Source organism: Lissotriton vulgaris, chromosome 1_2, assembly GCF_964263255.1.
Source record: "Lissotriton vulgaris chromosome 1_2, aLisVul1.2, whole genome shotgun sequence".
In the NCBI taxonomy this organism is placed as follows: domain Eukaryota; kingdom Metazoa; phylum Chordata; class Amphibia; order Caudata; family Salamandridae; genus Lissotriton; species Lissotriton vulgaris.
This window is the reverse complement of record NC_141686.1, coordinates 43,501,320-43,515,777: the sequence shown is the minus strand read 5'-3', so window position 1 is coordinate 43,515,777 and position 14,458 is coordinate 43,501,320. Positions and strand designations below refer to the sequence as shown.

Here is a 14,458-nt window from a genome sequence, read left to right as displayed (position 1 = left end):
ACTGGCTGCATAACGCATTCAACATGCTGGTGCCAAACAAAACCTTTTCTAAAAACCGGCGCTTCCTATCAGCCCCATGGTTCTCCGAATCACTCAGGGAACAAAAGAAATTGTGCAGAAACCGGGAAAGACAATGGCATAAATCATACACCAGTCAGGAGAAACTCCTCTTTAAAGACGCACTCGCCAAATATAAACTTTTGATTGCGCAGGAAAAAAGTAACTACTATGTTGCACAAATTGAATCTGTGAAAAATTCCAACAAGCAGCTCTTCCAAGTAGTCACCAAATTATCAGGTCATACATCCTCTACTGTCTCAGCCCCTTCACAGTCGCTGTGCGACTCCCTAGCGAACTACTTTTATGAAAAAGTAAACATCTACTCAAAATTCGCATCTCAGACCAACGTTGCCAACCTGTCTCTGATAAATGGCACCTCTGAACCTTCCTAGCTTTTAACTGTCTGCAACCTGAGCGCGACTCAGACTCTGCTGCTCTGTGGGGGCCGGGCCAGGCATTCCCGTCATAGTCAGAGTGGGGCTGCAGGGGCGCTGTGAGGTGAACAAAGCCTCATTAAAATGCCAATGGTCTTTTAATGACCTGTGAAGTGCTCGGCTGTGTGTGTGCGCCTGGAAGCTGTCACAGCCCAGGCGCACACAGGCAGGGTGAGGAGGGAGAGCGAGGGAGGGAGGGAGAGCAAGCGAGGGAGCGAGGGAGAGGGAGGGAGGGAGAGCAAGCGAGGGAGCGAGGGAGAGCAAGCGAGGGAGCGAGGGAGAGGGAGGGAGGGAGCGAGGGAGGGAAAGCAAGGGAGAGGGAAGGAGGGAGAGCAAGCGAGGGAGATTGAGGGAGGGAGAGGGAGGGAGGGAGAGCAAGTGAGGGATAGCCAGAGAGAGGGAGCGAGGGAAAGCGAGGGAGGGAAAGGGAGCGCGAGGGTGGAAGAGCGAGGGAGGGAGAGTGAGGGGGGAAGGGAGAGCGAGGGGGGGAAGGGAGAGCGAGGGAGGAAGGGAGAGCGAGGGAGGAAGGGAGAGCGAGGGAGGAAGGGAGAGCGAGGGAGGAAGGGAGAGCGAGGGAGGGAGAGCGAGGGAGCGAGGGAGAGCGAGAGAGAGGGAGCAAGGGAGAGCGAGCGCGGGAGAGGGAGAGCGAGGGAGGGAGAGCAAGGGAGGGAGGGAGAGCAAGTGAGGGATAGCCAGAGAGAGGGAGCGAGGGAAAGCGAGGGAGGGAAAGGGAGCGCGAGGGTGGGAGAGCGAGGGAGGGAAAGGGAGCGTGAGGGTGGGAGAGCGAGGGAGGGAAAGGGAGCGTGAGGGTGGGAGAGCGAGGGAGGGAGAGCGAGGGGGGAAGGGAGAGCGAGGGGGGATGGGAGAGCGAGGGGGGATGGGAGAGCGAGGGGGGAAGGGAGAGCGAGGGAGGAAGGGAGAGCGAGGGAGGAAGGGAGAGCGAGGGAGAGGGAGAGAGAGGGAGAGGGAGAGGGAGCAAGGGAGAGCAAGGGAGAGCGAGCACGGGAGAGGGAGAGCGAGGGAGAGGGAGGGAGAGCGAGGGAGGGAGAGCGAGGGAGGGAGAGCGATGGAGGGAGGAAGAGCAAGCGAGGGAGAGGGAGGGAGGGAGAGCGAGCGAGGGAGAGCGAGAGAGAGGGAGGGAGGGAGAGCGAGGGAGGGAGAGCGAGGGAGACAGAGGGAGACCTCAGAGAGAGGGAGAGCTCAGAGTGAGGGGGAGGGAACGAGAGAGAGGGAGACCACAGAGTGAGGGAGACTGAGGGAGGGAGACCTCAGAGTGAGGGAGAGAGAAGGAGAGAGAGGGAGACCTCAGAGTGAGGGGGAGGGAATGAGAGAGAGGGAGACCACAGAGTGAGGGAGACAGTGGGAGGGAGACCTCAGAGTGAGGGAGAGAGAGGGAGACCTCAGAGAGAGGGAGAGCTCATAGTGGGGGAGAGGGAAGGAGATAGAGGGAGACCTCAGAGTGAGGGAGAGGGAAGGAGAGAGAGGGAGGCAGAGGGAATGAGGGAGAGGGAATGAGAGAGAGGGAGACAGAGGGAAGGAGGGAGAGGGAAGGAGAGAGAGGGAAATAGAGTGAGGGAAAGGGAAATAGTGAGGGAGAGGGAAATAGAGTGAGGGAGAAGGAAACAGAGAGAGAGGGAGACAGAGGGAAGGAGGGAGAGGGAAGGAGAGAGAGGGAGACCTCAGAGTGAGGGAGAGGGAAGGAGAGAGAGGGAGGCAGAGGGAATGAGGGAGAGGGAAGGAGAGAGAGGGAGACAGAGGGAAGGAGGGAGAGGGAAGGAGAGAGAGGGAAATAGAGTGAGGGAAAGGGAAATAGTGAGGGAGAGGGAAATAGAGTGAGGGAGAAGGAAACAGAGAGAGAGGGAGACAGAGGGAATGAGGGAGAGGGAAGGAGAGAGAGGGAGACAGAGGGAAGGAGGGAGAGGGAAGGAGAGAGAGGGAAATAGAGTGAGGGAGAGGGAAATAGAGTGAGGGAGAGGGAAATAGAGTGAGGGAGAAGGAAACAGAGAGGGAGACAGAGGGAATGAGGGAGAGGGAATGAGGGAGAGGGAAGGAGAGAGAGGGAAATAGAGTGAAGGAGAGGGAAATAGGGAGAGGGAAATAGAGTGAGGGAGAAGGAAACAGAGAGAGAGGGAGACAGAGAGAGTGAGACAGTCAGGGTGAGTGAGACAGAGGAAGAGGAAGTGAGACAGTCAGAGTGAGTGAGACAGAGGGAGACAGAGACGGAAAGAGAGGGAGGGAGAGAGGAAGAGAGAGAGGGTTAGAGAGGGAGGGAGACGGAGAAAGAGGGAGATAGAGAGGGAGGGAGGGAGAGAGCGAGAGAGAGAGAGAGAGAGAGAGAGAGAGAGATCTGGTGGCTCAGTAGATGAAGGCGTCCGCTGCAGGGACCTGTGATCAACCTCATGGTCACAGGTTTTTTTTGCTCTAGCCCCGCCCCCTTCCCCACTGACCCCGCCCCCACCGGTGCGGCCCTCGGACACAAACCACACTGTAAATTTGGCCCCCGAGAGAAAGTTTGTGAGTACCCATGTGTTAGATGATACTCAATTTGGCTTCCGCAGAGGGCACGGAACACAAACCGCGCTTATTAAGGCGTCAGGAGACATCAGAATCATTCTGGATCAGGGAGGGACGGCAGTTCTTATTTTGCTGGACCTCTCAGCAGCTTTTGACACAGTCGATCATACTATCTTGATCGACTGTGTCACTAGAATGGGCGTTCAACAAAAGGCACAAGACTTGCTGTCATCTTTTCTCACCTACCACACTCAGTCGGTTAACTTTGGCACTTTCCATTCTGCCCAACTGGGCCTCCCGTGTGGTGTTTCGCAAGGTTCATCGCTAAGTCCAACTATTTTTAACATTTATGTGTCGGACTTAGCCAGAGTCATCAAAGCACACGGGATGGGCCTTACATAGTATGCCGATGATAAGCAATTGGTGCTGGCAATAAACAACAATGGTGAAAGGGTAGCAGCCAATTTTCAAGAGGGCATGCTAGCCATCAGTAATTGGATGGCCAGCAATTGCCTTAAGCTGAAATCTGATAAAACAGAGGTTATGTCATTTGGCAAGCTATCCCCCAGCTGTCCCAGTCCTGGTGGCCCTCCTCAATGGGCTCTCCCTGATTCTAGTTACCAATGTCAGTAATCCTGGCGTCATATTTGACGACAGACTGGCCTTTGCACCTCATGCCAACTCTGTGGTTTCAGCCTCATTCCATAAATTGCGAATGATAAAAAAGATTTTACCATTCCTGCTGTCCGTAGCGTCGAGACACCCACGGGTATTTGAGCGCATTATAAATCTCAAAAATAAATAAATAAATGTGCGTGAGCGTGGAGGCAGAGATGGTAGAATTGGTGGTGGCAAAGGTGAGGTGAAATAGCCTTTACCACTCAGGTAAGTAGATCTTCCTTTACCAGGCAGGTATTTTAGTTATTTTCTTTTAAACGTAACTGTTATGTTATTTTAAAAGGCATCAGTAAAGGAAGGCAACTGTGATTTTAGGGTTTAGGGGTCCGTAGGAGTAAAGGGAGCCAAGGATAATTTTAGGGTTTAGGAAACAAAGAGTTCTTAGAAACCAGACCCTTAAGCTGTTGGGAGTTTTCCCTAGCCCAGGATTATGGATTTCTCCAAGAACTCACCTATTATGCATGAACCGCTATACCCTAAGGGTTTATTCCGGACATCTTCCTCTGCCCGACTTTACGTCGATACTAATATTCTAAGGCACCTACCAGGTATAAATATACCTTTCCTTGTAACAGCAAGTACGGCAAGTAAGGAGGAGACCTCGACTTTAGAGGAGCCCGTGTCCTGGCCTTACGCACTGACAAGACGCTGTCATCTCTGCTCGCAGAGAATACAGCTTCCAGTGTTCCCTTCGAGGGGTGTTAGAGTTCGAGACCCGGAAAGAGATTCCTACCTCTCCTATTCTCAAGGTATGAAGCTGACTAGAACCTATACAAACTATGCATATGGCATACAAACTTAGGATATAAACTATAGCCTACCATACCATAGCACCTACTTCTTACCTCGTACTACACTTAGGTTGGGTACACTGGGGTAGAACTAGTTAGAGAAGCATCTTATGAGTACTCGCATTTTTAGCCTATGGTATTTATGTATATGAATATATGTGTCATCGCTAAAAGATAATGCTAGCGCAGTAATATTCCTTTCTACTGCTTACTATAATAATATAAGTAGTAGAGGCATCAATATTGCTGTAGAAGGTTGCAAGATTTCAGTCAGAATATTACATTTGAGCTCAGTGGTGGGCAACCTGAAATCCAATGCTTGCTGCTTTTTGTACTACCAAAGTGACTTCCTCAGAAGGAGACCCAGTGGGGTTGGGGATAACTCCTTCTTGTAAGTCCAGGACAGCTTTGGTCTTACAAGAGGGGAGATTTTCAGCCTCCGAATCATCATACTCAGTAAGCCATAATCATGGCCTGAAATGACTAGAGCATCAGAACCCAACCTAAATTAGTCCTACATATATGTAACTTTCTGGCCATAGGGAGGCGTTCTGCCAGATGTTTGTCATCGACACAGGCACAAACGTTTTCTTTTGTCACTCGGAAAATTTACACCAACTTAGAGGATTTTGGATGGCCGCAACGGAATTGGGTCAAAGGTGGCTTTATTATCAAGTGTTAAGCGCCCAGAGGTCAATGCCTATACTACATAGATCTTATGCGAAGATATTTGACCTTGTTGCAGTCAAAATGTGGAGCTTTTATTATTGAAACACCAAGAAGAGTTCTGGGCCTGTGCTGCTAAGTCACAGAAAAAAAGACTACATTCCAGTTGGTGCCATGCATACTTCAATGCCATTACATTGTGAATGGGAACCACCTGGCAATGCTGGAGAGGTACTGCTGTGAAGAAAGTACCAGGATCCAGTCTGGAAGAAATTCATAATGCAAGGTTTCTGCAGGAAAACGTATGAAACACAAAGAAAGACGCTGAAAACTCACAAATGCATGAAACAGTAGGCCACTAAAATGAATATTACTTGTCGAAGTGCAAGAATATGCAAGAGTAAGAAGAAAAAGTACGCTATGGCAGGGCTCGAAAAATCATTAAAATGTTACTAGACCTGCAGGTCTAGTAACATTAATAATCTAAGCGACAATTTGAGACCCGTGAACGGGTCTCAAATTGTGTGATCTGAGGCAAATACTTTGTCGTATGGTGCCGCCTATTTTTTTTATTATCACATGAGTGTACTTCCAATATGCAAGTTCACTATTTCTGCAGTACAAAAAAACTCTTTTTATTCACTATGCTAAATGTTTGCTCCATGTATAAAAAGTATCAAGCCCATATATAGGCTACACATGATCACTGGCTTGCCTCTTAGTTCACTGATAGTGTTGTCATCTGGGCAGGAGCAGTAATAAACCCCAGTTCATGTTTAAAAACTCATTTTTCATAAATCTATTACTAATGTGGTAGTGCACTGTCATTTACAGATAGCATATTTTCCATTGACATTGCCATAAAACCTTCCCACTGTATGTAGTTTTGCTTATAATAGCGCATAAACAATGTTGGGAAACAGGGTTCCAGAAAAGAAAATTAGAATTTGCACTGCACCACATTTTTTTGATCCTATAAAATATCTTTTTCACCACAGAATTATAAAAATAAAAAATGGGTCTTCATGACTAGTGAAATATATTTGAAATGTTTGAACAGTTCACTTATTAGCTATTTCAGTGTTGTGTTAAAAAACAAAGCCTGACATCTTACAGCCTTTCATTTAACATGCTTTGCACAGTTTAATTGTCACACAGTTCACTTTACAAAATCCACTAACTTCAGTCACAATGAAAAACAAGCATGGGCAACCCTTCTCACCATGAGTCAAAACTCTTGTGGCCTCCATGCATGGGTCCAGCCCCAACTCCCAAACCCTCCATTAAAAGCCTGGGCATATGGTTAGACCAGGACCTCACCTTCACCACCCAAGCCAGGAAGTCAGCAGCCGCATGCTATGGCGTCCTTAGGACCACTCACAAAATCCTTCCCCTGCTTCCCCAAGACACTAGGAAGCTTATCATACAGAGCCTTTTATTATCCAGACTTGACTAAGGTAATGCTCTTTATCTTGGTGCCCCTAAAAAAGTTATCGCCAAGCTGCAGGGGGTACAAAACTCCACAGCTAGGCTCTTAACAGGCACCAACCGTAGGCGCTCTGCAAAACCCTCCTTGAAACTACTCCAAACGCTCTGTACGACCCATAACATTTTCCACGTCAAAGGCCCCCCTATCCTAAAACATCTGATCAGACATCACGAAACCCCAAGAAACTTGTGTTCCTCTCACCTTCACCTGGCACATGTTCCTAGGATTAAAAGGGCCCGATTTCTTATATAGCACCCAAGCTGTGGAACTTCCTTCCCCTCACTTTGCGTGCAGAACCCAACCTTCTTGCGTTTCGCAAGCTTCTGAAAACCTGGCTCTTCCCCTAAATTTTCCCCTCTGCTTCTACCCTGTCACTAGCGCTGGGACGCTCAAGGGCAGCCATGCGCTTTATAAATCTTGCTATCATTTAATTTCATAGCCAATAGGTCTTGCCTTTGGGACCGTATAAGTGGTTAGTCATGCTGCACATTATCCTGGCTTGTAGGTATGATGATACTCATATCTTAGCTGGATGCAATGACAGAATCAAAATACAAGTCAGGCTTAGCACTGATTTTTAGCTTATGCATTTTAAGCCACGTCCTTAATTACATTGGCCACGCCCCTTTGGGAGACCCCCCTTCAGTTTTTTCATCCCACTTACAGCTCTAGCAATAAGTAACGCTACAAGATAAACAAATGAACGGTAGGTTTTCGAGTAATAACTACTAACCCACGTAAAATGTCACTCTGCGTGTGCAGAGGACTAGCCAGACAAGCATCGCAACCACATTTACGTTCCAGTTCAGCACAACCTGAAAGTGCTGATGCATTCAGAATGCGCCTCTGAAGCCTAAAGGGTACGGGAGTGGTACGATTAATATGACGTGACACTCGACCACACAGAATGTGCCTGTGATGTCAAGGGGTGATAAACATTAAGTTCCATTTAATGCATTCTGAACGCGCCTGTCACGTCCAAAGCACATGGAGAACTGACACGATGAATACTAAAGATGCGCGCTTCATGCATGTTATATATTCATCCTGAAAGAACAACCAGCTACAAAAACATACATTGCACTGCTTCAATTTCAGTCATTGTAATGCTCTACTCCTTTATCAATGCCCCCGTACTTTCTGTCACGTCAAATTAATAATATCCAGCTCCTTCCGGTAACTAACTCTACAGCTCTTTTCTCGTGCCAGCCGCTGGTCACTACATCTAATTGAAAAAATACGCTAAGAGCAATATCTGCCTGTGCTGTAATCCTCAGTGAGAGCCGCATCCGTGCCTGCGCGCTTGGTAAATAATGGATTGCTGCCTACTCGCCCGACATATAGCTGAGTGGTCATCTAATTGACTCGGGCATGCCTCGTGGGTCACGTGGTACCCATGGAGGTGTATTGTGCTCGCGACTTGAGAGATTCCCTCCTATTCGGTCTCTGCCGGGAGAAAGAGCAGCTTGTGCACCGGCGCGTGGCGAATCTACACTCTGCAACCTTGGAGGGGAAAGTGGGAGAGTTCCGATTCGAAAATGGGCTGTTATTCCCCTCCTCCTGATTTAACTCGTAATGCTGCTTACGCATGTCGCGATTTTGACGTCCGTGTTGACAGTTGTAACACCTGATCGAAGGTGGCAGACGTAATTAAATCGCTCGCAGGGCACCTGCAGACGATATTTGAAGGAACTGGTGGCCGGGGCAATGCTGCAGACAGACCAAGCTACTTGAACTCTACACATGTTGACGCGGTGCCTCAAAAGCGGCAATTGGACACGACCACACGGTGAATAGAAGGTTAACGGCATAAAGGGGATCCCTGAACCCTTGACAATAAGCTTATGCAATGCACTCTAGGAAATCATGCTGGTTGGTATACAGAGGCCTAAAAAGTTGACGTAATGCATGTGCACATGTAACAAACGTATATAAAATATTTCAACTTTTCAAAATAAATAAACGAGAATTGTGCAAATGTGTTAGCAGCATGAAGTGATAAAATGCACAACTGACCACTAACATCTATGTAAACACATGGTGTGGCTTATTTTGTGCCCAATAAGCCTGTGCGGTCCAACTATACCCCATGCAGACTCCTCAAACATGCATGTTCTACACTGTGGTGCTCTATTAGGGGGGTTGCAGATACCGGTGGGAGTTGCTTTCTGTATTTCAAAAGGCCTTCTTCGGGATGGTAGGCCTAGTGTGTAAAGTTAGTTCAAGCATCCATAATTAATGAGTGGTTGTGGTTCCGTCGGTTACACGACCAATCAAAGCCCCCACTGATGCGGACTTTCTGTTTGCGGCACTTCATTAGGTCAGGTGTTAGCAGGCATCAGCCTTTGTCCTGATACGTGCACCTCATCACTCCTATTTTCATGAAAGGAGAAAGTGTGCTTCCTGCACACAAACGAGAGCTAGAAAGTGTTCGTACTTTTTGTTTCAGAAAATCAGGCGTTATACACAGAAAAAATTTAATTTTCACTCAGTATTTTATTAACTTAACTGGCGTGTATTCTAAGGGCTTTAGTTCATAATGTGGCCAAAGTCTTTCAAAGAAAGGACCAATGTACTTTTTTTTCGTACGTAGTGTGTTCGTATTTAGAATTCGAAATGGAGCTGAGAACATCCTCACATGATAATAATGGGTTTGGAGAGCTTTCCTGTCTGAGAACATTCTCTTGCAATCTCAGCCCAGCTACATAACGTCATCTCATATTTACATTCCAACCCCGCGCCTCTTGAGTTTGCCTCCAGCTCCGTCAAACTCCCACCGCTGAAGTGAGATAACGGGCTTCAGGGGCTAGATCCCGCGGCAGTACCGGAGTTTCCCTCCCCTCCTCCCCCCTTGTCTGTTTGCGAACTCGAGCGCACAGGGGGATCACCACCGGAGGGGAGAAGGGAACTTACAGCAAACGGCCACCAAGAGACCGACCGGGACCACCCGCCTCCTCAGCTGCGCCATCTTCGCAAACGTCTTTGGGAGATGGAAAGCTGCTACAGTTTCAAGTTAACAGAGGCGTGGGAAGGGCCAAACTCGGCCGGACACAAGTCCGGTGCTATGAGAACTTCTCCAAGTAACAACAGGTCCCTCCTCCCCGCACTGGGCACCGCTGCCAGAGTGCAACGCAAATGGCGCAGTCTGCCCCACTCCCTTCCTAGGAGGAGGATGGGAAGTCCGGGGGAGGGGTGAGACGCACGCGCTTTGATTTGGGATCCTAGCAACTATCAGCAAAACGGGAAATGCAGCCCCATTCATCCCAGCTCGAGATCTTCCCAGGGTTTACCTTGCTGGAGCGAGGGACATTTTAACTCCACTGGGACATGGGACTTTTATACCGGCCGTAAATCAAAACCCGCACTTATCCTCTGCAGATGGCTGTAATGCAGTAATGTAATGTAATGCTGGCCCTGCATAGCAAAGGTAATTTTTAGCATATTTAGACAAGCGCTGGCACGTACCTTGCGCTGAAAGGAGGCAGCAGTGGGAGGGGAGGCAGGAGGGGGCCGGCGCGATTCCCTTCTGGGAGCTAGCAGCAAGGCACGTTAATTGTTAACATATAGCGCCAGCTGCTCGGGAATCGCCAAACGTGCACGCGTTGCCATTGAAGGCAATGGAACGCGTGCACGTTTTTGGCTGGAAAGCCAAAGTGATGGCTAAAAGTCTTTTGCCTTTGCAGCGCAAGCACGCTGCGTAGGCAAGACCTAATAAATGAAAGAAAAAACGGACTTTTGACCTCTGTCTCTGAAAGCCAGCAAATGTGACAAGATAACATGTTTCAAAGGCATTTTTATTGCTCTTTCAATCTTGTTATCTTGTCACATTTACTCTGCTTTCAGAGACAGAGATCAAAAGTCAGTTTGTCTTGGTACAATTACCTTATTTTCTGTGACTGAAGTTAGAGGATTTTCAACTCTAGGCCCGATAAATAGCTCGCCCTGAATAAATCTAACTCCAATGTAAATGTTTTTTTCGAGCCCTAGACGGTGATGCATACTGGGAGGGGGGGTGAAGACTGAAGACTTTGCGACATCATAAGAATAGCTCAATGTTTAGTCCTTAAACACTCCAAGAGGCACTAACATGTTTATTATAAAATGTACTGCTTCAGGAACCTTATTGAACAGTGCTAAATGTTCAAAAAGCTTTCGAATCAAAAAGAATGTTTAATTATGCAGTGAAATGTATATGTAGAAAGTGATACAAAGTGAACTAAAAACTTACCCTAGCCCGAAGGTATCCCAGGTTAGACAAGAACAAAGGGAATACATGGTTCTGTATCATCAGCTCCATTTGATCTTTGAACACACTTTTCTGTTAAAAACAAAAACATGTACAATAATTTCGATATAATTTCTACAAGTTTACTCTCATGAAAGGGTGGCAAACATTTAAAGAGGGCAGGAGCTATGCCAAGTTATCAGGAAACTATTTCCATTTAAATGGGTTTCATGCTCATTCATCTCAAATGGGGATCATGACAATTGAGGATGACTTAGACCAACTTGGATCAGGACCCCCTGTTCTAAATGGTAATGATTAGCAGTTACTCTGGATACAAAAAAAGAAACAGGAGTAAACCAAAGGAAATGTGTTGTATGAGGACTGATATAAAGTACACACATACAATCCAATATAGCCCAGATATACATTATATATAAATGTTCTAAGATCCCTGTAAGTAAACAAATTGTCTCATTAACGATAGTGCATGTGCGGTCTCAGGTGAGACCTTAAGTAACCGGTGTGTGGGGGGGGGGTAAGGGAGGGAGGGAGTAAAGAGGCAATGGTGACGTCAATTATACTGAAGGGCATAAAACAACCAGTAATTTCCCCAAAAAATGTAAGGACGCTAGGGTGCAGGCAGGAGAGTGGTTTACGGAAGGGGCAGGAATGTGTTCTGCCTGAAGGGAAACAGCTTTCACCCTGCAGCGTTACTCACGCCGGACCATTACCAAATAATCATTCCCACACAGTTAAGTATTTGTACCTTTACCATGCAGGTATATTAAGAAAAAAACACACTTTTGAAGTTATTTTTTTAAAGAGTTTTTAGAATTTAAGGATTGGTAAAGAGAAATGGAGGTAAGAGTGACTTTAGTGTTCAGAGTAGGTAAAGGAAGGTAAGGGTGACTTGGGGGTTGCGGGTGGGTAGAGGTAAAGGTAGGTAAGGATGACTTGAAAGTTCAGGGTGAGTAGCGGTAAAGGAAGATGAGGGCGACTCGAGCGCTTATTGATGGGTAGAGCCAAAGGAAGGTGAGGGTGATATGAGGCCTTGGAGTGGGTAGAGGGGGGGGGGAAGGGTAATTTTATTAGTTAGGGGTGCGGGAGGTAAGGGTGATTTTAGGGGTTAGGGACGGGTAGAGGTACAGGTGAAACATAAACCTTCTTAAATCACCTTTTGTTTAATGATGAATAAAAGATTTGCAAAATTATACAAAAAGGTAACCAACAAATAGGTATTTGTGATACAATAGAAAACCTGAAAAACACAACTGTATGACAACAGTCTTCAACAGAGAGATTATTTTTACAGCTTCATCATTAATGAAAACACCAGGTAGCCGAAAATGTATGTATCGGAAATTGGTCTCAAGCCACAAAGATTTGTTATTGCTAGTTGTTTGTGTACAGTTCTTAGAAATACCAGAGAAGCGCAAGATTCAACTTTGATGGTTTCAAGTCGTCTTGCAAGCAAGAGCAACCACAAAGAACCATAATCAAAGCGCAAGCTCAAGAAATCAATCGGTACCTGGTCCATGACCCAGAGAAGAAAGAAACACTAAGACAAAGTGAAGGCCAAGTACAGCCAACAAGGGCTGACGCGCTCACCAATGCAAAAGAAGAAAATAAGAGTGACAATGAAGCCAACCCATGGTAAGTAATGGGCGGACTAAAAGCCCCTATCTGTTTTTTTTATTTAAGAAACAATGGATAGGTGCAAGTGAAAGCGCATGTGAACTGTCTCAGACGAGACCTGAAAAGGACTATTTGTGTATTAAAATACCTTGTACAATGAATTAACCTACTTATTGTGCCCTCCGGCAGAACCAGTCGGACGGCTGCAGATACACATCAGAGCTTGGGTTTATGGGCATTGTTGAAGCATGGAAAACACTTACCTGTGGTGTGTGGGCAGCCTCACACTCCATATGTTCGGTTGTCTGTTTGGCTGAGGAATAAGGTAGGTGGGCTGCAGCAACTAATCTTGTGTTCCCAGTCAGAGTTCCTGGTTAGTTTGCACTCTGTTTTTGTCATAGTTTTTGTCATGGCACCACTTTTCAAAAAGCCCATATATATTGAAGCCCTTACAGCAGGTGTTGATTGACTAACTCTCCCAACCTAAGGTGCCCATTTACCACCAGCAAAGTGACTAAGTATCACATTCGAATATGAGATTACCATTTTGTGCTTAACCCCTTCCATGCTCATGACAAGGTCAGCTCGTCATGGGCGTTACCTGCGCTGTGCGTTTGACGAGTTGACCTTGTCATGAACACCGCTGGTCCCTACGCAATGTCTCTATGGTGCTGAGCCTGTTAGCCATTAGTATGGAGGGAAGCTGGGATAGGTGTGAAAATAAATGTCTGAAAAGATTGTTGGCCCTCCCTAAAGGTGCAATGTCCCAGGCAATAAGATTAAAAGCAAAATTGCAAGCCTGGGACTTCCTAGCCTACAACTCAACTCTGCGTTTGTTGGAAAAATTATTGGTCCCAAATACCCAGAAGATATCAGCCTGCTGTGTCACTGAAATACAAAGAAGTGAACTACAGTGGGCAATGAAGATACAGAATAAATTGGAAGACACTGCAGGCACCTTAAAACTAAACGTAAAAAGAGCTGAAGCCCCAAACTATAAAGCAGAATTAAAATTAGCCTTTAAAAAAGAATCTAGATTGGCAGACCTGAAATAGGTAAAGTACAAACCCTCTACACAATACATGTTAGATTCATGGGAAAATATGAATGTATTCCCATATTTATCGGCATTACCGGATGCCCAGTTACGATTATTACTATTAAAGTTCAGTGCAGGTTTAAATATGGGTTATGTAATAACTGCACATGTGGGCTGCCGTATCATCAATCAGTGACATTTATAAAGCGCGCTACATACCCGTGGGGTCTCAAGGCGCTGGGGGGGGGGGGGAGCCGCTACTGCTCGAACAGCCAGGTCTTCAGCTTCTTCCTGAAGGAGAGGTGGTCTTGGGTCAGGCGCAGGTCGGTCGGGAGGGAGTTCCAGGTCTTGGCGGCCAGGTGGGAGAAGGACCTTCCTCCTGTAGTCGCTCTTCGGATGCGGGGGACGGCGGCGAGGGCGTGGTTGGCTGATCGGAGGTGGCGTTTGGGAGCGTAGAAGTTAACTCGGCTGTTGAGGTAGCTCGGGCCTTGGTCGTGTAGGGCTTTGTGTGCGTGGGTGAGGAGGCGGAAGGTGATTCTTTTGTTGACGGGGAGCCAGTGAAGGTCTCGCAGATGTCCGGAGATGTGGCTGGTTCGTGGGATGTCGAGGATGAGTCTGGCTGAGGCGTTCTGGATCCGCTGGAGTCTCTTCTGGAGCTTGGCGGTGGTCCCGGCGTAGAGGGCGTTGCCGTAGTCCAGTCGGCTGGTGACGAGGGCCTGGGTGACGGTCTTCCTGGTCTCGGTGGGGATCCACCAGAAGATCTTCCGTAGCATGCGTAGGATGTTGAAGCATGCCGAGGAGACGTTGTTGACTTGCCTGGTCATGGAGAGGGAGGAGTCCAGGATGAAGCCCAGGTTGCGTGCATGGTCTGTCGGTTTGGGTGCGGTGCCCAGGGCGGGAGGCCACCAGGAGTCGTCCCAGGCG

The 14,458-nt window shown here is 47.5% G+C and overlaps 1 protein-coding gene across 2 annotated transcripts in view; it reads right to left on the bottom strand.

The window, feature by feature from the left end:
• The window catches only part of IPO8 (importin 8), a 672,931-nt gene that overhangs the window by 345,558 nt on the left and 312,915 nt on the right, over positions 1 to 14,458 (bottom strand). For both annotated transcript variants that reach the window (XM_086952791.1, XM_086952792.1), the window contains one exon: positions 10,861 to 10,950. In XM_086952791.1, the coding sequence (XP_086808917.1) occupies positions 10,861 to 10,950 (90 nt within the window). The remainder of the gene's footprint in view (positions 1 to 10,860; positions 10,951 to 14,458) is intronic.